The sequence below is a fragment of the Tamandua tetradactyla genome, chromosome 4, assembly GCF_023851605.1.
Source record: "Tamandua tetradactyla isolate mTamTet1 chromosome 4, mTamTet1.pri, whole genome shotgun sequence".
NCBI lineage: Eukaryota > Metazoa > Chordata > Mammalia > Pilosa > Myrmecophagidae > Tamandua > Tamandua tetradactyla.
Window position 1 is genome coordinate 64,331,915 of NC_135330.1, and position 23,674 is coordinate 64,355,588.

The 23,674-nt window shown below is 40.8% G+C and overlaps 1 protein-coding gene across 6 annotated transcripts; it reads left to right on the forward strand.

Moving 5' to 3' along the window:
- Positions 1-8,706: 8,706 nt before the first annotated feature.
- DYRK3 (dual specificity tyrosine phosphorylation regulated kinase 3) lies at positions 8,707-17,653 on the forward strand. Of its 6 annotated transcripts, XM_077157621.1 has the most exons (4): positions 9,003-9,337; positions 10,779-10,890; positions 12,916-13,100; positions 15,836-17,653. In XM_077157621.1, exon 4 carries the CDS (start codon positions 15,893-15,895, stop codon positions 17,408-17,410), a length of 1,518 nt encoding a protein of 505 aa, XP_077013736.1. In that variant the 5' UTR covers positions 9,003-9,337; positions 10,779-10,890; positions 12,916-13,100; positions 15,836-15,892; the 3' UTR covers positions 17,411-17,653. The 6 variants fall into 6 exon arrangements, with proteins under 6 accessions (XP_077013732.1, XP_077013731.1, XP_077013736.1 ...); XM_077157617.1 differs by lacking the exons at positions 9,003-9,337; positions 12,916-13,100 and adding an exon at positions 8,707-8,981; XM_077157616.1 differs by lacking the exons at positions 9,003-9,337; positions 12,916-13,100 and adding an exon at positions 8,708-8,965.
- The last annotated feature ends 6,021 nt before the right edge of the window (positions 17,654-23,674 follow it).

Consider the following 23,674-nt stretch of genomic DNA (forward strand, 5'->3'; position numbering starts at 1 on the left):
AACACAAAACAAACAAGCAGAAAGTCAGGGAGATAGAAGTTATGGAAAACAGCCAGAAGCTTGAAGTCACTGGAACCCAGAAGATAAAGAAGAAGATTCTGTCATATGCACTGCATGTAAAGAGCCAAGGAACTCCAAAGATTGCCAGCCAGCCAGAAGATACGGATGCCAGGACAAAGCAAACCACCTAACCTCTGAAACTGTGAGCTGATAAATTCCTGTTGTTAAGCCAACATATCATATGGTATTTGTTTTAGATGCTAGGAAACTAAAACAGGAATACATATATATGACCCAGCAATTCTGACTCCTAGTTATTTACACAAGGTGTATAAAACATATACCCACATAAAGATTTGTATACTATTTTAGAAGCACCTTTATTCATAACAGCTCAAAACAGGAAACAGCCCAAGTGTTCATCAAAAGACAACTGGATAAATAAATTTTGGAATATCCATTCACTGAACTCCTACACCTTAATAAAAAAGAAGGAACTACTTGTATATGCAACCGTATGGATGAATTTCAAAAGCAAAATGTTGAAAGAAGCCAGACACAAAAGAGTACATACTGGATGATTTTGTTTTTTGACATTCAAGAACAACAAACTAATCTACAGCGATTGTCTCTGAGGTGAGCTAATTAACTGGAAATGAACATGTGGTAGTAAGGTTCAGGTGTCACCTTGACCAGGTGATGATGCCCTGTTGTTCAGTTTCTGTGGACATAAATCATTAGTATGTGACATTTGTCTGTGGCTGATTACATTTGCGGTTGGCTAAGGGGCGCACTTTCCACAATGAGGCTGAAAAGAGAAAGGTGAGAAGAGAGCTCAGCAGCTCAGCATACCTCATCTCAGCACTTACAGCTCAGCCCAGACATTTGGAGATGCAGAAAGGACTCATTTCAGGGAAAACCGTTGGAACCTAGAAGCCAGGAGAGAAGGCCGGCAGGTGTCACAGTGTGCTTTCCCATGACAGAGAAACTCAGATTAAAGTTAGCTGCCTTTCCTCTGAGTAACCACAAATTTTTAACTAAATAAACCCCCTTATTAAAAGCCGGTCCATCTCTGGTATGTTGTCTTCTGGCAGCTTTAGCAAACTAAAACAGCATAAGGGAACTTTCTGGGGTGATGAAAATAGTTTATATCTTGACTGGGCTGTGTATTTCATGGGCATAGATTTTTGTCAAAACTCTTTGAACTATTCATTTAAGAGCTGTGCATTTTACTGGGTATAAAACTTACCCCCCCCAAAAATTAGTTTTTAAAAATCCAGAAATTTAAAAAGATGGAGGGAATAACATTATATGTATTTGGGTATGTGTTTGTGGGGGAAGGGAAAGAGAGAAAAGTTACTTAGGATGATTTTCCATGACCATATTTCAAGTCTAATTCAATATATTTAGGTAAAGATTTCACTCCCTATAGATTTAGCAAATAAAAATATAAGAAGCCCAATTAAATCTGAATTTCAGACAAAGACTAGTTTTTAGTATCAGTGTGTCCCACGTAATATTTCGGGCACGCTGCTATTTTTAAAGTATTTGTTGTTTATCTGAAACTCAAATTTGACTACTGGTCCTGCACTTTTTCTGTCAACCCTACCTACATGCCCAATCATAAGGTAGAAATATGGTGATAAGTTTGTGAAGTCTAGCCTTAGAAAGCACAGAAGGAGAAAAATGTTTTAGAAAATAGATGCAAAGTGTTAAATTCCCATGAGAAGGTATAAATTCAGTAACTCTGGGGTATTAAGAACGGAAAACATGATTCTTGGGGAATGGAGAATAAAGGTGGGACGGAAGAAAGGAAGGGGAGCTCCACAAGATGACAGTGGCTGATGATGAGCTGGACCCTCCTGGGCACCCAATAGAGGGCTTCACAAACGGGAAACCCTGGATCAACCCTGTCTACATAATTTCAATGCACATATGTGGAGGAAAGGAAGCTGGAACTAAGGTTTTTGGATCACCTTAATGATTACACCATTTCCTAAGGAATGTCGGTAGTTTCCAAATACAGCTATTGGTTTAATCAAAGACTCAGTTAGACTTCCGGAGAAGATGGCGGCTTAGTAAGACGCACGGGTCTTAGTTCCTCCTCCAGAAAAGCAACTAAAGAAACAGAAACAATACGAAACAGCTCCCGGAGTCACTACAGAGACCAAAAAGACAGCGTACCCCATTCTGGAACAGCTGAACGGGCAGGGAGAATCTGCTGCGGTGAGATACCCGAGGGGCGCGCGTTTTCCCAGCCGGGGCGGCTGGCGACTGGGGTCCCCTCCACGCACGTGGCTCCCCGGTCTGACTGGGAACATTGGATAGCGGGGCCCTCCCGTCACGCTTGGAGTTTCGGGCCAGCTGGGCAATTAGGACCGGCACTCTCCCAAGCCGCGGGGGCCAGCGACCCCCGCCTCCACGCGCGGTTTCCCGGGCGACTGCCGTGCAGACAGACAAGCGCCACGAGCGCGACCTACTGGGCAGGAAAAGAAAAACAGAGCCCAGAGATTTCACAGAAAAAGCTTTCAACCAGCTGGGTCCCACACCCAGGGAAATCTGATCAAATGCCCAGACACCAGCAGAAAATAATGGATGACGCTCGGAAAATTGAAGATATGGCCCAGTCAAAGGAACAAACCGATAGTTCAAATGAGATACAGGAGCTGAGACAACTAATGCTGAATATACGAACAGAAATGAAAAAAGTCTTCAAAAACCAAATCAATAAATTGAGGGAGGACATGAAGAAGACATGGGCTGAACAAAAAGAAGAAATAGAAAATCTGAAAAAACAAATCACAGAACTTATGGGAGTGAAGGACAAAGAAGAAAAAATGGAAAAAACAATGGATACCTACAATGGTAGATCTAAAGAGACAGAAGCTACAATTAGTGAACTGGAGGATGGAACATTTGAATTCCAAAAAGAAACAGAAACTATAGGGAAAAGAATGGAAAAACTTGAGCAGGGGATCAGGGAACTGAATGACAATATGAAGCGCACAAATATACGTGTTGTGGGTGTCCCAGAAGGAGAAGAGAAGGGAAAAGGAGGAGAAAAACTAATGGAAGAAATTATCACTGAAAATTTCCCAACTCTTATGAAAGACCTAAATTTGCAGATCCAAGAAGTGCAGCGCACCCAAAAGAGAATAGACCCAAATAGGCGTTCTCCAAGACACTTACTAGTTAGAATGTCAGAGGTCAAAGAGAAAGAGAGGATCTTGAAAGCAGCAAGAGAAAAACAATCTGTCACATACAAGGGAAACCCAATAAGACTATGTGTAGATTTCTCAGCAGAAACCATGGAAGCTAGAAGACAGTGGGATGATATATTTAAATTACTAAAAGAGAAAAACTGCCAACCAAGACTCCTATATCCAGCAAAATTGTCCTTCAAAAATGAAGGAGAAATTAAAACATTTATAGACAAAAAGTCACTGAGAGAATTTGTGACCAAGAGACCAGCTCTGCAAGAAATACTAAAGGGAGCACTAGAGTCAGATATGAAAAGACGGAAGAGAGAGGTACGGAGTAAAGTGTAGAAAGAAGGAAAATCAGATATGATATATATAATACAAAAGCCAAAATGGTAGAGGAAAATATTATCCAAACAGTAATAATACTAAAAGTTAATGGACTGAATTTCCCAATCAAAAGGCATAGAATGGCAGAATGGATTACGACCCAGCAATACCACTGCTAGGTATCTACTCAAGGGACTTAAGGGCAAAGACACAGACGGACATTTGCACACCAGTGTTTATAGCAGCATTATCTACAATTGCAAAGAGATGGAAACAGCCAAAATGTTCATCAACAGATGAGTGGCTAAACAAACTGTGGCGTATACCTACGATGGAATACTATGCAGCTTTAAGACAGACTAAACTTATGAAGCATGTAATAACATGGATGGACCTAGAGAACATTATGCTGAGTGAGTCTAGCCAAAAACTAAAGGACAAATACTGTAAGGTCCCACTGATGTGAACCGACATTCGAGAATCAGCTTGGAATATATCATTGGTAACAGAGACCAGCAGGAGTTAGAAACAGGGTAAGATAATGGGTAATTGGAGCTGAAGGGATACAGACTGTGCAACAGGACTAGATACAAAAACTCAAAAATGGACAACACAATAATACCTAAGTGTAATGTAACTATGTTGGAACACTGAATGAAGCTGCACCTGAAATATGGTGTTTTGTTTGTTTGTTTGTGTGTTTGTATCTTTTGTTTTTGTTTTTTTCTTTTTCCTTTATATATATATATATATATATTATTAGTATTATTATTTTAATTCTCTTCTCTATATTAACATTCTATATCTTTTTCTGCTGTTTTGCTAGTTCTTTTCCTAAATCGATGCAAATGTACTAAGAAATGATGATCATACATCTATGTGATGATACTAAGAATTACTGAGTGCATTTGTAGAATGGAATGATTTCTAAATGTTGTGTTAATTTCTTTTCTTTTTTTTGATTAATAAAAAAATTAAAAAAAAAAAGACTCAGTTAGAATATATCAATATCTGGCCTTCTAGTCTTCAAGTCCCAGGGAACAATGAATCCTTTCCCATTGCGCTTTTAGAGGTCGATTTAAAAAATCATATTTCCTTTCCATTATTCTCCAGTTCCCGAGGCCATAACGTTTCCCAGAAAACATGATACGAGGCCATATTGATCTTACTTCCATGTGCCTTTCTTGAACATCACACTCAATACAGTGCAGGAGCATAAACCAATATACTGTGAGAGTTATATAAAGGTGTTCTTTTTTCCCTATTGAAAATAGCGATCTTCTAGTTCAGTAATTCTGTCCATATATCAGAACAGCAGCAAATGTAAGCACTCAGGGGAGACAGCAACTCCTGCGGCCATGAACAACACTCATGGAGAAACCCAAGAGGCGCTTTCAAAGCCTGAAGGAAAGAGGTCACTTTCCAGAGTCCAACAGAAACATGTTCCCTGATCTCTTTGGGTCCTTGAGGGAACTCAGCTTCGGAGAATTGCATTGCCAGGCTTCAAGGAAAAGAGAAGACTTTTGTCTTAAAAAACAAACAATGAAGGGTCCCCACATCAGAATGGGGAGCAACCACAATTTCAGAAGACTAGAGGAAAGTAAGACAGAATATTTCCATTTACAAGGGAATCATTTCTAAGATTCTGGTGACACTGACATCTTCACTGGGGGCCTACTATGTGCCAAGCACTCTACTTAACGTGGAGAATATGAGGATTAATAAGAAACCAAAGTCCCTGTCTCAAGCAGTGAGACACACCCATGCAAATATTATTACAAGCAGGGCCAGTTGGAAAATACCTGGATTTCCTTCAAACCCAGCTGCTGTTTTTGCTGCCCAATATCCATTTACCCCTTTTCTGGAACCCACTATACCAATATTCCTCTGGAGAATCACTGCCTCCTTAACTCTCTGCCAATGTACTTCAGGTGACACTGCGGCTGCTTCCACGGCCCAGGCCTGACCAGTTAGGGCATTCTTTTTCCTGGCCACAATTTGGTTCAAGGATAGAACCAATGTCAGTGCAACAGAATGAGACTTTGTGGGGAGTTGTGAGAGCTTTTCTACTGAATTCAACCTAGAATGCTAGTAGCCGCCTTATTTGCACAAGTCTGCAAGTGAAGCCAGCATGCAGTAGAGCAGAGATGGAACGAGAACGGGAATTTTTACAATAAATTTGTAAAAACTCTCTACACTAAATTTTCTTTGGGCAATTTAAGTTTGGGTAACTCCAAACGGAAAGAGTCCTGACGGGTACACTAGGTGACAGAGAATTGGTTTCCTTGGCCCTGGTTCCCTGAATAGAGCAGGCTTAGTGGGCTTCCAAGATCCAGGTAAAGCTAGTAGGACTAGGCATTATGCCTGTACTAGTGATTTTCAAACCTGAGTAATGAACGACAACTATGAAAATTTTGGTAGAGCTCCTTATGCAGAAAAGTTTAACCATTCAGGAGAAGCTGGAGGGAACGGCCTGAAAATGTAGAGCTGTATTCCAGTAGCCATGTTTCTTGAAGATGATTGTATAATGATATAGCTTTTACAACGTGACTGTGTGACTGGGAAAACCTTGTGTCTGATGCTCCTTTTATCTACCTTATCAACAGATGAGTAAAACATATGGCATACAAATAAATAATGGGGGAACAAATGTTAAAATAAATCTAGTAGATTGAAATGCTAGTGATCAATGAAAGGGAGGGGTAAGGGATATGATATGTATGAATTTTTTTCTGTTTTCTTTTTCTGAATAGAGGCAAATGTCCTAAGAAATGATCATGATGATGAATATGCAACTATGTAATTATATTGTGAATTACCGATTGTATATGTAGAACGGAATGATCAAAAGTTAAGAATGTTTGTGTGTGTTTGGTGTTTTTTGGTATTTAAAAAATTTTTTTTAATTAATTAAAAAAAAGTTTAACCATTCAGTACAGTGGGATAGAGTGTAGATAGGAATTGGTATTTTTCAAAATTACCAAAAACTGGTATTTCCTTCAAACTCAACTGTTGTTTTGACTACCTATCTCATTTATCTATTGCTACATCTCCAAAATTAGCAGCTTAAAATAACTATGTTATATATTCACAATTCTTGAGGGTCTGTTAGCTTGGGCTGGGCTCAGCTGGATGGTTCTGCTAGTTTCACTTGGGATTACTCATGTGTGCGGTCATCTGGCAGTGCTATTGTGCTGGGTAGCCTAAGATGGCCTTTCTCACTTGTCCAGCACTTGGGGTTGGCTGAGGACGCTCCAGCAATCTAGCTCAGTTATATCCACATGGTGGCAGCATTGGAGAGTACAAAGGCAGAAGCTTTTGAGGCCTAAGGTCATAAATCACACAAGATCACTTCTTCCATATTCTATTGGTCAAAGCAAGCCACACAGCTAGTCAGACTGAAGGACTGGGAAATACCTTCCATCACTAGATCGGAGCTCCAAAACCCAAGTCCTCCCACCCTTGACCATGGAAACAATAGGCTAAAGACAAAGGAGGCTCCTGTTTCCAAAATTAGGGGCAGGAATGTTCCAGGTGGACTCTCAGAGATGTGTTTTAAACACAGACCAGAGGTGCAATTCTATTCAGAGTGGTGATTCAGAATGAGGTAAGAAGACTTGTGGGGGCAAGTTTCATTAGAATGTTTAGGGTTGTAGTCTGAGATGTCCGTGTAAGTACTAAGATTATTTAAGACAATTATGCAATCTTAGAGCTGGAAGGGACTTCAGCAGCCGTCGGTCTAAACCTTCTGTTGCTATGATACCCTGTCTTCAAACAAAAGCTTCCATAGGAGCTCCAATGTAAACCCACATGAAAGCAGGATTACTCTAGTTGCAGAATGGGAGGTTGATCAGGAGGGGGAAAAAAGCCTATTCATAAAATTAGGACAATTAAAAAAAATTAGCATGGAAGAAAGCTTTTTTGTTTATATCAGAGTGAAGCAACACCAGTATGAAGACTGAAGTTTCACAAAGGAACATATTCTTAATAAAGAGCTTTCGGATCTTTAGGGACATTTTTACACGGAGGCATGAAAACAGAGAAAATGACTTTTAATTACACAAAAATTTCCTTGGATGGAAATTTTAAGGTTTATGGGGGATTATTGTGCGCTGACTCGGAACGATGAATCACAAAGCTCCACCAGGGGGCGCCCGCGTTTGGCATCTTGACAATGGTCCCCGTTTTCGGGTCACACGGCTTCCTGCTTTGTAGGTGCAAAGCAGTTTGGACGCCACGCTTAAGAAAACACTTGCGTTCGTCTATTTTAACCTCCTCCCCTTTCACTTTCGTTCCAACTATCGAAATGCTATCCAACTATCCAACTCAATATCCAACTATCGAAACTGAGCTGTTTCTCCGAACTTTTCGGAAAAGGAGGGGAAAAAATCCTAAGGAAGAAGACAGAAGAACAGCAAGAGTCTTCCTAGAAGCCTGGTGTAGAGGTTGAAGGTTGGCAATTTGAAGACTTCTGGTTTATACTTCGCTGCTAAGTCGCCAGATGATATCAGCACACAAGCACGCCCCCTTCTGGGCCTCAGTTTCCTCATCCATAAAATGAGAAAGTTGTTAGAGGCCCCCGAAGGCTCTTTGAACCGTATCATCCGTGGCATCCTGTTAAGAGAGGAGTCCAACCCCAGAATCGATTCTTGATCCCAGTAAAATCTCTTTGGGCCCGTTTTCAGGGATGTCAACTAGTGTGGTTACAGAGATTAAATAAGACAATGTTCGCCAGCGCTGGTACAGTGTCAATAAATAGGTTTATTATTATTGCTTTCCTCAGCAACTCATTCTCCGGAGGGCCACCCCGCAGTGGAACAGGCTGAAAAACAGACATTCGAGCGAAGTTTTGAGACCTCCAAGGTGCAAAGTCCTACTTAACGGAAAGCAGACTGAGGGGAGGCGGTGCGCAGGAGTGCAGTCCTTACTTAGGAGGTAAAAATCGACGGCTAAACGCTACTTTCTTAAATCCTCGTCGGTGCCTTTCTCCCCTCCCCCAGCGAGCCTCAGCCCTTAACTGCGAAGCGCAGGAGACCGGTGGCGTACACCCAGACAAGGGCCGCACGGTGAAGAACCCCCCCGGCCCCGCCCCGTGCGTCATTACGTATTGCGCAGAGGCGTTTCCCGGGGCGTGCCACGGTTGCTAGGCGACCAGGCCGCTCCCTCCCTCCCATCTTTGCGGCTGGTCTTTCAGCTCCCAGCCCAAGCCAGTCCTGAGCGGAGGCGCGTGGAGCTGGTCTGGCTGAGAATCCGCGGGGAAGCGCCGCGGACGCGGAGGCAGCCTTCCTAGCGCAAGTGGACGCGGCCGTCGGACCCGCCAACCGCCACCCCTGCCCCCGTGGGGTCCCGAGCTAGCGGATGGGAGGCACGGCTCGCGGTCCGGGGCGGAAGGATGCGGGGCCCCCTGGGGCCGGGCTCCCGCCCCAGCAGCGGAGGTAACGGCGCGTTGGGGTAACGGGCTGGGGGCGCGGGAGGGAGCGCCTGGCTCTAGCAGGCGAGGTCGGGGGGCGGGGAAGGCTTGGGCTGGAGGCTGAACGAGCCCCCAGCGGGAGAGGCGAGGGAAGGGGTCTAATCTTCCCTCCCCGGGTCTGGCCCCTTTCTTTCCCCACCGTCAGTCCCACTCCCCACCGCCCACCGTGAGAGGGGAGCAGGCTAGAGCGGCAGTAAGAGAAGAATTTCCATCCCGAGATTTTCTCTGAAGCCCTAGATCGCGGGAATATACAGTGAGGGACACGAGAAAGCTGGGACTTTTGTGAAAGCTAAGGAGCAATACCTTTGAAAAAAGCCCTGTTGATAAGAGCAAATAGGCAAGGACTGAACTCTTGGGGCTTTACTGTGAGGGGTGCGTTCGTGCTTCGGATATGCCTGTAAGAGGCTGTGTTGGGTAGGGCTTTCTCCAGAGCCTATTTTGAGAAATTCCCCACCTTCTATTGTATTTTGTGTTACCCGTCCCGGCGTCATTTGCGTGGAGACTTCCTTTGGTTAGTTTCCTCTGGCAGTTAGTCTGTAGGAAATGATGAGGTCCTCCGTGTCTTTTTCTTTCTTTTTTTTTCTCCCTGTAAATGTGGACGCCTGTCCTAGTTTTGTTTTATTCATTCTTTGAGCAAAGGGTCAGTTACATCCATAATCTTTAGTTCTTGTCAATGAATCAGTTTCCTGTTAAAGATATAAATGATTCGATCAGCATGTGAGCGTGTTTTTAAAAAGAGAACATTTCAAAAATATTTGTAGTGGGTTTTTAATCCTTTGTAATCTTCCGACACATCAGTCAGGAAAACCTAGAACAAATTTTAGGAAACTGCTCTTAAAGGCATATTTTTAAAAATCTTGAAACACAGTCACCCTTGTATTCATAGCATATTATGTAAAATGATACAATGAAATACTGATGTGTGTTACTGGGATATGCATGTTCTTGGTGACAGATGAAATAAATTATTATTCTGGACCATTTTGTGGATTAAGTAAATCCTCTCTGTCTTTTGTTTTCCCTTACAGTGGTTGAGGCACACTTTAAAGAAGAGAGAAATGATTCTTAATCATTTAGCATTTTGCTTCCACCATCCACCAGAAAATGGAGTGGGAAAGGAAGTGAAATTCAGTACATTTTGCAATTTAGAGAATCCTTTTAGTGTTTGCTATAATTTTCGCTGTTGTTTTCTACAAGTTAGATAGATAGAAGTAAGTAAATAAGTAAATGTAAAGACTGCCTTACAAAGGCCTTTTGTTTCTTGCCTGAAAGACCCAGAAATGTGTAGGCTGGATCTATTTTTGCCATTTAACATGTGGAAAGCAGGCTCAGAGGGTAAAGGACTGTAGCCAGTGGTAGAGGTGAGATCAGAATCCAAGTCTGACTTTGCAAAAACTATTCCTCTCTCACTTTTTTTGTGTGTTGGTTAGTTTTTAAAGTAGTAAGTTAAATTAAATCCTTCCGTTGGTCCCTATTTTTTTTTTCTTTTTTTGAATGTATTCCCTATTTTTTTTAAACATTAAAAAATACAAATTATCTTTAAACACAAACCTGGAAATGCTATCTGTTCTTTAAATAACAATTTGGGTTTCCTCTGTTCCTCTGCCAAATAACCGGCTATCTGCTTTCCATGCCAAATGAGGTACAGACATTTGTTTATTTAATTATTCTTTGTAGCCGATATGAAGCAGTCTTTCCAGAAAGACACGGATTTTCTGGAAATATAAATTCATATTCTTCAATTACTAACAGATTTTATCTGTAATCCTTTCAACTAGATTGGGGGATGGTGTCTATGATACCTTCATGATGATAGATGAAACCAAATGTCCACCCTGTTCAAATGTACTCTGCAATCCTTCTGAACCACCTCTACCCAGAAGACTAAATGTAAGTAAATGAAAGGATTCTTTGCGCTCTAATTGTCTTTGAGAAGGAGGAATTGCTCTTAATGTTCAGGGTACAGCTACATTGCACTGGCCACCCAGATTTCTTTCCAATTGATTTCTCTTGACTTTGGAATATCAGTTTCTGTGGTTCAAGTTTACTCTTCAGAATGATTTTTATTTGGAGTTCATCTTGTCCTCTGAATCGCTGGGATAAATATATAGCACTAGGATAAAAATATACTACTTTTACAAAGGTGTGCTTATTTTTATATAGGATGATATAAAAATCATTTCTAATCAGGGTATTAGAAAGACTCCTTTTAAGAAAAACAAGGAATGGAAAATATTCCTGAATTTGTAAATCTGCAGATTTTTGTCCTCTGTGAAAGAAATATAGTCTCATCTTATTAGAATGCTGTAGAGACCTGCTTTATAGATCATAAACAAAACTTGAACAGGATAGTTTGGCTTTTGGTACGTTTAATCACTTCGGGGACTGCAGACACTTTGATTTTTGACACTATTTTAATTAAGATAATAATAAAATTAATTCATTTGCCCTGGCATACATAGAGGAGCTGACAGAGCAGTGTTGGAGCAAGTTCCATGTCGGGGAGAAGCTACCCGGTGACTGACATTTGTTGTGTAGAACGTCTAATGAACAAAATTGACTAATTGAACTGATTTGTATTCTTTCTCCTTCACATTTTTGTATATAAGACCTGAAATTGCTTCTATATGAAAAAAAAAAGTGCTCGCATTTTTCATAGTCCTTCCTAAATTCTAGTCAGTTTTTGCTGTTAAAATCAACCTTTTCACCTCTCTACTACATCTTGAATAACAAGGTGATAAAAAAAAATCAACCTTTTCACTACTTTCGAAACAGTATTATAAAACATTGAATGATGGGGTCACCTTGTTTTTAAGTCTCTGTTTTGCAGTGTATAGGGCAGTTGGGTTTCTTTCCATTCTTGTCAAGTTTTGTATCTTTGGTAATAACGTAAAAACTCTAAGAACTTCAGAACCATGTACCACAAAACCATGCACCACTTGTTGACCATCTTGACAATTTGCTGCCACTCAGAAGGTCTCTACAGGAAACTTTTTGCATTTGGTTTGCTATGTTAATATCTGATTTAAGGTTCATTTTAGCTTTAATTCAGAGTTGGTTGATGCTCATCACTCCCAGTAGGTCAATTAAATTGTGTGTTTCAGGATTGAAGTGTATTTAATTATTTAGCTTTTGTGTTGAATGAATTTAGGATTGGGAGCTGGGGGGCATGATTTTATGTCTAGATGAGAAGGGTATTCCTTTTTTGAAATTCTCATCAAGACCTTTTAAAACTTGATTAATACAGTTGAAGATTCTATCTGACACATCATGACCCTCCAACTTCATGGACTAGCCAAATTAGCAGTGTATGTGAAATAACATAATAAATCACCCATTATCTCTCTGATAATAATTGCATGGTTAGCAACATATTTGGCATGGTTGATCATATATATTACTTGGTTATTGTGATAATAATGCTAAACTGGAAATATATAGTGTCTTATGACGCTTACACTTTAACATGTGTGAGTATTGGTAGATTGTCCTAGGATAATAGAAAGGTTTTATATATAGCACAGCAGACATGATATGTAATTGTTCAGGCTAGGATTTGAGTTATTTACAATAATAGCAAAGAAAGCTCAGGAGAATCCTTCCCTGTGTAGGAAATACCTTCCCGGACTCCTCCAGAGAAAAATCATAGGGATAAAGAGGTAATTAATGTAGCCCGTTTTAGTATGTGAAGGACTCTTTCATGAAATATGGGCATTTCTGTGTAGTTCCAGAGGGCAAAATAAGAATTAATTTGCAGGGAGAGAGATTTCGTCTAGCTTTAAGAAAAAAACATGAGTTAGGAAATCAAAAGGGCATCCTTAATCTTATTGTAATAGTTCTTTGGAATTAAATTTCTGTTGTATATTTGTTCTTATTAATGTTCTGTGCCTGAGACCCTCTCTTTATCACAAACAGAAATGAAGACCTCCAGAGCCAGCACAGCCTTACATGTAGGCAGAGTAGGTGAAATACCCAGGGATGGACCCTGGACCACAAATACCTTTCCTACCAGCTTGTCATTGATGACTGAAGTTCCTAGAGAGTCATTCCTTTGGGTTAAGGCATTGATCTTCCGTTAAAGTTCAAATATCCCTGGAGAGGTAACACATTAAATTCTATAGCTAGCTGAAAACAGGTTTTATGTGGGGGAGAGAGTGGGTGAGGCATTTCTGTGCATCCTTAGGGAAAGGCTTGTTGCTGGGGCTTTTGATAACAGAAGGCATAGTTAGTGCTAGACACCTGCACTAAAGGAGGGAGGCTCCGAAGATACATAGGAAACCATCACAGAGAGAAGAGAGAAATCGAAAGGTGAAAGGAGAGAGTGTGTTAGCATGTAAACCTTAATATATTAAGAATAGTACCGAATTGTGTCCAGTGTTTTAAAAATGGTTTGTCGCTTGTGAGGCTCTTTCACATACCTTACTAAATTTGATTCACACATCCTTTAAGTAGGTCTTATTGTCCACATTTTACAGATAAGGAAACTAAAGCCAAAAAAAAAAGGCTAAGTAACCTGCTCAAGGACCTATAGCTTCTAAGCAGTATAGCCAGGACCCCAACCCAGGCCTTCTGACTTCAGATTTCTTCAGGATGTGCCCCCAAAGACTTCAGCAATAAATATTCAGAAGCATTAAAAGTTATACCGTACAAAAATTTAGGAAAACTGGCCAAGTGTAAATGCTCATTTTTGTTGTATAACTCTAACACTAAACAATTACAATTCTTCTCTAGTTCAACCAAGTTTATTCCCGAACTGTACTGCCTTGAGAATACCTGTTTTCAGCAATTATTACCTTAGTGTTCCTCTGTATGTTGGATGGATGGATGGATGGATGGATGGATGGATGGATGGATGAATGGTTGTTTTTTCTACTATTTTTTCCATCCCTAAAAACAGGAGGGGATAGTATTTGACTTAATTATTGATAAGAAAAGTGTTTGAGTTGTGTTTGCATTTTAGCAAGGTTTGTAGATTCTGTCTGCAGACCCAATTATTGTCTTGACCAGTTATAGTTCTCTATTTTAGTATCAGAGATTATCTCTTTGTTTTAAAAGTAAGTGCCAAAATGTAGCTACAGTTTTACTTGCTGCTTCGCTTTTGTTTAAGATCATATAATACCTCTATTTGTAACTGTAGGTATTCTGTAATGTTTAAATTGATTAAATGACCTAAAAGGAGAGTCAGGAACTCTCTGTTTTTATAACAAGATTAGAACTGTCCAAAGTATGTCAACACTTAAATTTTTAAAAATCCTTTATGTTTGCATTTTTTATATTATGCTTCTTTTAAATGGTTTAGTTTGGTTTGGTTTTTGTAATAGGCCAGGTGCTGTTTGAACAACAAAGTCGTTTGCTTATTTATGTTAAAATTATATTTTCTAAAAGCTTGGCTATTTTGGATCATTTGATTCTTGTATTCTTAGAGATTATAACTTGTAGCTCAGAGCTGCTCTGGAATTATTTGCTCCTGATCTGAGTTGCTCTTGGAGATTATGGAACAGACCCAGGGATACAATTCTTCAGGGTCCATTGAGAAAAATAGATGGTCTTTGAAGGATTCCAGACATTTTTTTTGTACAACATTTAGCTTTTTAAAAATTCTCTTCCTTCTAACCCCATCTCACATTTTTCTTAATATTAATTTTTTCAAAGTATTTGGCTATTTCTGCTTTTCTTCCCCCCTCCCCCCATCTTACTTGAAAGAATCTTGTTTCAATTCAGAGGTGAATAAGAAGAACTCTCTTTTGTGGATTACTGTTCCTTTCAGGAGAAAATTAAGCAAAATAGAGTAAAAAGAATAACGTGCCTTTATCGCATAGGCTTTTGCTTGAGAAGAGTAAGTGTGTGTATGTATATGAGAGAGAAAGAGACTCTGCCTCTTTAGTAGGCAGTTTTACCAGAAACACCCAGGGGCTTTGAATTGTCACCTCAGCTTTTCACTGCCTTCCTCTGAACTTGCTCAGGTCATACTTCCAGCTCTCCCTTATTCATCAGATATATGAAGGATTGGCCTAGATGGTCTTGAGAGTTCTCACCTGCTTAGAACTTTTGTGATTCAATGAACCAAACTACAAGGCTAGAATAATTTGTACAGTGACCTGATAGTTGACGGTGAGACCTTTGTTTATTCCACACCCTAGACAGTGTGTCAGCCTTACTGGAAATACTACAGATGCCAGGACACTTTGATGCTTGGTTATGTTAATGGAAGGGCCTTAGATTGAGAGTCAGAAGACCTGGGTTCAAATCCTGCTCTGCCACTTAATAGTATTTTATAGTTTGCAGAACATTTTTATATGTCCTATTCCCATCCGGCTCTATGCCCTTAGGATATGAGAAGACACTTGAAACAATTAATAAGCAATATAAGACAATACTATATCAAATGCCAAATTGTGTGGTACAAACTCTAGGAGCTCACAGTAAAGAAGTGAGGTTAATTGATATGGTTTTGGAGTAGTCCTAACTGGAAGAGAGAGGACTTGAATTGGGCCATGAAGAAGGATTGGGCCTTGTAGTATTTGAATGGATAGGGGTGAAGGGATTTTCAATACAAAGGCATACCTATAAGAAGGAACCTAGCTTGTTTGGGGGCTTGAACAAAATAAGGGATATTGCGGGGGAGGGTATAATACTCAGGAAGTCTGAGGATTAATATAACCCAAGTCTCTAGAGAGTCTTGCTTTTTTTATTTCCCTTTTGGGTCATTTCAACTTAAACATGACTGGACATGTTTTGTTATTGTCATTATCATCGTTTTGGGGTGGGCAGCATCCTTTCATACTTCCAATCTTTTCAGTGGCTTTAACATTTTATTCATTTTTCTCCTCCATAGATTACCTCCGAGCACTTAACAAGAGATCATACCAGGTGCCTTCTGAATGGAGGGGAGATGAAGGTAGAACAGCTGTTTCAAGAATTTGGCAGTAGAAAAGCTGATACTTTTCAGTCAGCTGGCGTCAGTGATTCTGAAAAATGTTCACCCACCGTTTCTCAGGGTAAAAGTTCGGATAGCTTGAATGTAGTAAAATCCAGCAGTTCCTGCAAAGCACCCAAAGTGGTACCTCTAACCCCAGAACAAGCACTGAAGCAATATAAACACCACCTCACTGCTTATGAGAAGCTGGAAATCATCAACTACCCAGAAATTTACTTTGTGGGTCCAAATGCCAAAAAAAGAAATGGAGTTATTGGTGGTCCCAATAACGGGGGATATGATGACCCAGATGGTGCCTATATTCACGTGCCTCGGGATCATCTAGCTTACCGATATGAAGTGCTGAAAATTATTGGCAAGGGGAGTTTTGGGCAGGTGGCCCGGGTCTATGATCACAAACTTCGACAGTATGTGGCCCTAAAGATGGTACGCAACGAAAAGCGCTTCCATCGTCAAGCAACCGAAGAGATCCGGATTTTGGAGCATCTTAAAAAACAAGATAAAACTGGTAGCATGAATGTTATCCACATGCTGGAAAGTTTCACATTCCGGAACCATGTTTGCATGGCCTTTGAATTGCTGAGCATAGACCTTTATGAGCTAATAAAAAAAAACAAGTTTCAGGGATTTAGCGTCCAGTTAGTACGCAAGTTTGCTCAGTCCATCTTGCAGTCGTTGGATGCTCTCCACAAAAATAAGATCATTCACTGCGACCTGAAGCCAGAAAACATTCTCCTGAAACACCATGGGCGTAGTGCCACCAAGGTCATTGATTTTGGGTCCAGCTGTTTTGAGTACCAGAAGCTTTACACATATATCCAGTCTCGGTTCTACAGAGCTCCAGAGATCATCTTAGGAAGCCGCTACAGCACACCTATTGACATATGGAGTTTTGGCTGTATCCTTGCCGAACTTTTAACAGGACAACCTCTCTTCCCAGGAGAGGATGAAGGAGACCAGTTGGCCTGTATGATGGAGCTTCTAGGGATGCCACCACCAAAACTTCTGGAGCAATCCAAACGTGCCAAGTACTTTATTAACTCCAAAGGCCTACCTCGCTATTGCTCTGTGACCACTCAGGCAGATGGAAAGGTTGTGCTTGTGGGGGGTCGTTCACGTAGGGGTAAGAAGCGAGGTCCCCCGGGCAGCAAAGACTGGGTGACAGCTCTGAAAGGGTGTGATGACTACTTATTTATAGAGTTTTTGAAAAGGTGTCTTCATTGGGACCCTGCTGCCCGCCTGACCCCAGCCCAAGCGTTAAGACACCCTTGGATTAGCAAGTCTGTACCCAGACCTCTCACCATAGAAAAGGTGTCAGGGAAACGGGTAGTAAATCCTACAAGTGCTTTCCAGGGACTGGGTTCCAAACTGCCTCCAGTTGTTGGAATAGCCAATAAGCTTAAAACTAACTTAATGTCAGAAACCAATGGTGGTATACCTCTGTGCAGTGTATTGCCAAAACTGATTAGCTAATGGACAGCAATATGCTGAGGAATGCATATGTATGGGGTTTTTTTTTTATTATTATCTTGCAGACCTGCAAATGGAAAAAGAAATGCAAGCCCATTGGTGGATATGTTTTTGTTAGACTAGACTTCTTTTTTAACAGGCAAAACATTTTTATATGACTGTGAAAGAACTCTTCAAGGGCTAATTACCTAACCAGCTTGTATTGGCCATCCTGGAATATACATTAAATGACTTTTTATAGGTCAATGCATCTTTCTTTGTTTTTGATGTAAGATGTACTTCAGTCAGTGGGTTCTATTGATTTAAATCCCTTTCTCTCAAGATAGAAGGTATCCCAAAAAGTATATCCCGACCACTCCTCCCTTCCTGTCTCCCTGGAGGGGTAATTTGGGACGTGACAGTAGTTGTGGATGAGAGCTGATGCTAGATCTCTTGTCCCATCCATTCTGTGGGCTCATTCTAGGTGAAAGGGCTCACAGCAGAATATGATGGGGCTTGCGTGGGGGTGGGGTGAGGGCACCTGGAAGCTGTTGGTCCCCTGGAGAATTGGTATTACTGCTTCGCAAGGACAAATTCCTCCTCCCTTCAATTCTTTGATGTGTTATGTTTCCTTTTTAACTTTACTGTTTTATTTTGCCTCTAATTTGTTTTCTAGACACTCAAAGCATTTTATAGACATTTTACCACTTTACCCAATGAGCTTATAAGGTATCAGTTTAAAACTGAGTTATATGTATCCCTTCCTCTTGTTTCTTCCAGCCCTCTTCCCCCATTTCCAAGAAAGATAAAGCAGCTTCTTTGCCCATGAATGATCCAAAATGTCAGAAATAGAACCAGCATGAAACTGGGATTCCCTAACTTTTTGGTCCTCTGTGGACCAGCCTACTTGCCCATGTCTTAATGGACCCTCTTCCTCGTAATAGTGATCACTGTGAGGTTAATCGAATTACACTTCAAATGCTTTCCCTCCTCTCTTTCCAGTGTCTGCCACCTTAATGTGTCACATTTTTCCTACTTTCAAGTTAAACTTAACTGAGTGAACTTCAGTTATAAAAATAAAGCTCTGCTTTATTCAAAATCCAGAAATTGATGATAATACATGCCCCCTCCACTTACTTCCCTTTATTTCATTTACTTCAACCGTCATTTTCTCTGCTCAGATTTAAAGTTAAACAATGAGGGCTAGTAATGAAACTAATTGCTAGATAGTCATGCTTCAAAAGGAGGGTGGAGAAGAGAAGGTAACTGAAGAGCTCACAGCTCTGTTCTTTGGTGTCCCTTCTCTACTTCCACCCTCTTCCAAAGCAAAAGTATGCCCATACTCTGTCCTAAAAGTATGTTTTTCAGAGCAGAATGATCCATTTCCATTTTTATTCTTCTGGAGTATAGTCTCTGCAAACTCCACAAGATTGAAAGGATGTTCTCTTCTTTGGGCAACACAGTAAACAAAAGAAAGAAGAAAAATACCATGGGCATGTTATTTAAGGAACTTCTGCGTTATCCAAAAAGTATTTTTTATTTTAACAGCTCAGACTATGGAAAATAAACAAACCACTTGAGTAGTAGCATTATACTGTTCAAGTCTAACCTCAGTCTCCCAAGCCCAAGTGCCGGAGAGAAGGGAAGAGCTCAGACAGACCTCAGCCTCTTTGAAAGGGAAGTCCTGGTATTTGTGGTGACTGAGAAGCTGAACTATTTGAAACCTTAGATATCTCTTTTACTTCTGGATTAGAGGAGGCAATGGAATATGCAACTCCTTTATATGATTCTAACTTCTGCCAAATGCCCTGATGTGTTGGAGAAGTTGTTGAGGAATCTCCTGCATTATCTAGGCAGAGCACATGTAGAGGTTGTTTTGCCGGTTGTTATCATTGTGGAAGACCTGGTTTTCTAAGCAGACTGCACTGAAGGGATTGCTACCACCACCACCACCACCCCCAAACACATCTGGCGTGCACTGGATTGTGATGTTTATGTCTTTAGTGAGACAACTCCTTGGTTAGCCAACGCTTTGTCTGGACTCAGAAGACAGTGAGCTTACGGTTAAAGTTGGCATGTGCTCTGTTCCTGTGTATTGAAGTGACTGTGGCTATTGAAACTGGGCCAATGAAAGAATATAGACAACCTGTGACACTCTGTAGACATTCTGGAAAGCTCTGAGAAGATGAATGGATATGTTTCTGCTTCAATTTGGCAACGTAGAGAATGATGCAGAGCAGAGTCATTCAAGTTGGCATGCCTCTCTTCTGCGGACTTACGGTCGGAGAGAGTGGGCTGCTTTAAAACATGGTGGCTGTGCACAGTTGGATTCAAGGAGGCTTATGGACAGGTTTCAAGTTTAGGGACAAGTTGCAGGTTTTGGAGGTTACCAACCTGTACCTCTTTTTTTCCAGCCACTATTACATTTTCCCTTGGATCTCTGCCTTCCCAAGGAGTGAGTGACTGAAGTAGATCAGTTAGTGAGGAGACTCAGACTGTATCTTATTCACAGTTACTGGATTGTTCTTTAGCCATTTTTGTTCTTCTTGTCATTTCAGTTAAACAGGTCAATTGGTTGACTTCTCTTACTCGTTTCTAAATTGACAAAATCAGCTGAGTTTCCAAAATTGTTACTGACACAGTGAAAGAGTTGGGTAGGATTTTTATTTCATTCCTAAAATCATGTTTTTCTTTCAACATGGGAAATTAGCTAATCCCACAAATACCTGCTCATCTTACTATCTACCCTCATAGTCACTTATCCATCATGTGCTGTCATGATTCTTCCTTATTTTAGAGTGTAAACATGTCTTTAAACTGATCTGAATTAAGAGATTTTGATGCTTATTGATCATCTGTGGACAACAGAGGGTGGTTTCCCTTCAAGCACCTGGAGCGTGCTTACCTCTTATTCTTTTTAAGTTGGTCACAGTCAATCTTTCACCTTTTTTTATTGAGGCGGGAGGTGCCCAGGGCAGGAAGGGCGATCTGATAAGGGTAATTTGAGCTTGCCTTCTTCTGGTCAAGTATTAGACACAGTAACCTTGAAAATAATGAAAAGAAAAATGTAACCATTACTCAGCTATGTCAAAGATTCTGCTCCTATTCCACAAGGGTGCTGTGACGGAGGAGAGTCTAGACTGGGTCTTCTTTCCTAGAGGAAATGGACTTATGACTCTATTAGTGTGCTTTATTCCTAGGTATTTTAAGGAGGTTTGGGGCAGGTAGGTTAGCTGGCCAGTGTCATTAACATTTTAGCTTTCGTGATATTTAATGTGTTAAGGATGGGGTGCATTGCATAAACAACAAAAAAAGAATAAATAGAAATTTCTACTGTGAAACAGTTTCGATCTGTAGCAGCTGGTCATGTTGAAACACTCTGTTCTGCTTAATTCCTAACTAGGCATAATTAAAGTTAAATGCTAAATGTTACATAGCAGCTGATACTTGGTTCTATCATCTTTCCTGACTAATAGAATACTCCTACTATTTTGGTGAATCATGAAAAAGTCTTTCTCATTTATTTTCATTTATTTCTTTTGCATCTGTTATTTGATGTCATCAATACGGAAATTGGAAAGGTGACAATGTTTGTTCTAGACTGTTCTAGCTATTTCTTCTTTGAGAGTTGTGGATAAGTACTTATCCTTGGTACCATGTGGAGTTGCCAGAACATGTTTTTCCTCCGTCTCTTCAGTGACTCGCTGGAGATGACCTGTCTGCAGAGCACTATGGCTTACTATACATACAGCCAACTATGCACATCCACGACATGAAAAATCTGGAGTTTGTACAAATAAGGAGAGAGACGAGGCCAGCGATTAGCAAATTGAGAGAGAGTTGTCTTCTGCCAGGGAGCAGAAAATATTTTAAAATATTTTTAATATCCTCATTTCTACATGTCTCACTTTTCTCTTCAGCTTGTACTTGAAGATGAATTTAAGAGCATTTCCTTTCAGACTCGGCTTTCAACCATAATGTGATTAGGGTAATCCTTTCCAAGTGCCTGTCAAATTATGCCTGCTGATTTCAGTGAGAGAGGTTTATGTATGAGTCACAGTGAACCTGTCCATGTAAGGACTGAAAGCTCTCTGCTCCCTGAGATCCCTAACCCCTGAGATAAGCCAGAGCTACAAATATATTGTCTAGACTTTGAAGGGACAGGATATGATTCTTAATATAGCTCACTGACCTCTTAAGTCCAACCTAGACTCTAATAATTTTTCTATAATAGGAGAAGCCTACCAGCCTGGTGACTAGATTCTTAACCTCTTCTGCCACCACACAAACAAAAAAGAAAGGAGAGCCCCAAATGGTGATCTGTGGCTATTTCAGCTCAGAATGTCAGCCTCTAAAAGTATCAGTTTTGAATTATTTAGGTATCATGGGCTTCTATCATTGTTCATTTGTGTCTGCTGACATCCTCTAAAAATGTGGTTTGGCATAAATGAGTCAGTGTGTTTTCTTCTGAAGTGTTTGTTTTTTTTAGAAAATGTATTGCTTTGAAAATTTCTAAGCATCTCATGGTTACTTCAAAACCAAGGCTAAGAACTTTCCAGCAGGACCTGAGTGCCATACTCCAAAGTGCTGCCAGTATAGTGGGTGAGTCCCAATCTCCATGCATGATTAGGACTGTGCTACAGGGAGGGACAGCCTCTGAGATGGCCTTGATAACAGTGATAAGCTTAAGAAAGAAGATACTGGAAAAGAATGAGATTCAGCCAACGCCATTTAGTTCGCAGAGCCTCTGTTTACAGCCAGGTTTGTCACAGAGAAGGGAGATGGGGAAACAGATGTATGGCAGTGTAAGTCCTGGGAGCCCTAACTCTGCTGGTCCATTGGGAGTTACCGCATTTACACTCCTGGGGCCTAAGTTTGATTTAAGGATGAAGCTTAATGAGCAACGTCAAGGAAGGCAGTTTTTTTGAGACGTTTGTATGTTTTTCTTAAGCCCACCCAGGCCTTGGTCCAGTGGACTGGCTTTTTTAAAGCCTGAGGAAACTGAACAAGTGGATAAAAAGGAGAAGCAATATTCTGGGGGTCTTTGGGCAACTCAGCCTCCTTCTGATTTGGCTCTGAGCCATTATTGCCCTGGCAACAGAAGCTAGGGGGGAAGCTGAATTGAGGGAATGCTTTCTGCAACCCCTGAATTGAACTCTGGATTCTCAAATAGGCTTTCTGCCTTATGGGAGCCTGGCCTAAAGCTAGAAATGGACCTTCCTATAGTCAAGTGAAACACCTATATGTTGGAAAAAAATGACTGCTGCTAGAGGAACTATAGGCCAGGCAGAATTTAAAAGAATACTCAGCTTTCAAGGTAGCTGTTCAAATTTCCCCTGGACCCTAGTACACCCCAAGTCAACCCTCCCGTGGCATTTTATGCCATTTATGGCAAAAACTACATGTTTGAAAAAAGCAGTGAAAAGGGCATTCTGGGCTCTAGTGTTGCCCATTGCTCTTTAACGTACAGGAACGAATTTGTCAGTCCATAGGCAGACACCAGAAGTGACTGCAGCTAGACTGTGCTAATGCTAAGGACCAATTTTGACATTCTGTAGCATGAGTCTAAACAAAATTGGACTTTGTTTTGCAGAGGCTGCCCAACCCTGCTTTTGCACCAAACTGCTGAAAAGCTCTTGGTGCCCAGCAACCCAGGACTCTCAATCTGAACTGCTGCGGAGAATTCTTAATCTTTCCCAGGGTAAAGCCCTAACCCACATAAACTCACCCCTGCTCTTCTCAGAACACATCCATAGAGATCTGGCCTGTGCACCAGTTGGTGCATTCTTTCAGCAGTTACTTATTGCCATTCTAGTGGCATTTTTCAGGGATGGGAGTACAGGCTGACAGCCTTGCAGCCCCACCTATGTTCAGAATTTAGCAAAAAGCCAGACAGTGGGCTCAGAGAACTCGCCAACATGTTCCACAGTCTATTCTAGTTTTAAAATTTGTGTGTATAAATCTGCAAGTGATTGGGGTGGGAAAGGGAGATAGTTAAAGAAGAGAATGTTCTGAGACTGCTGCCTACACCACAAGGCTTGTTGACTGAACTGAAGAGAAAAGTGTTGATAGGAATGGAAGATGTGGAAGCCTTGCTATCTGCTAGTTACTTAATTCTCACTTCCCTCCATTTCTGACCTTGAAGATGGTAGGGGATTACTCAAGGTTTCTCTGACCTGATTTCAGGTCTGAGTCTTGCTGGTGCCTCCTCAAACACTGATTCTATCCCACATTAGCCACATGAAGCAATCACAGTAAGAGGAGAAAAAGAGAGAGATGCCAGTCTTC

Bases quoted from the DNA above. Each gene is read 5' to 3' on its own strand.
- DYRK3 (XM_077157616.1), top strand. From the start codon at position 8,889: ATGGGAGGCACGGCTCGCGGTCCGGGGCGGAAGGATGCGGGGCCCCCT. The intron at 8,966-10,778 runs GTAACGGCGCGT...CCTTTCAACTAG, and splicing joins CTCCCGCCCCAGCAGCGGAG to ATTGGGGGATGGTGTCTATG. The intron at 10,891-15,835 runs GTAAGTAAATGA...TCTCCTCCATAG, and splicing joins CTCTACCCAGAAGACTAAAT to ATTACCTCCGAGCACTTAAC.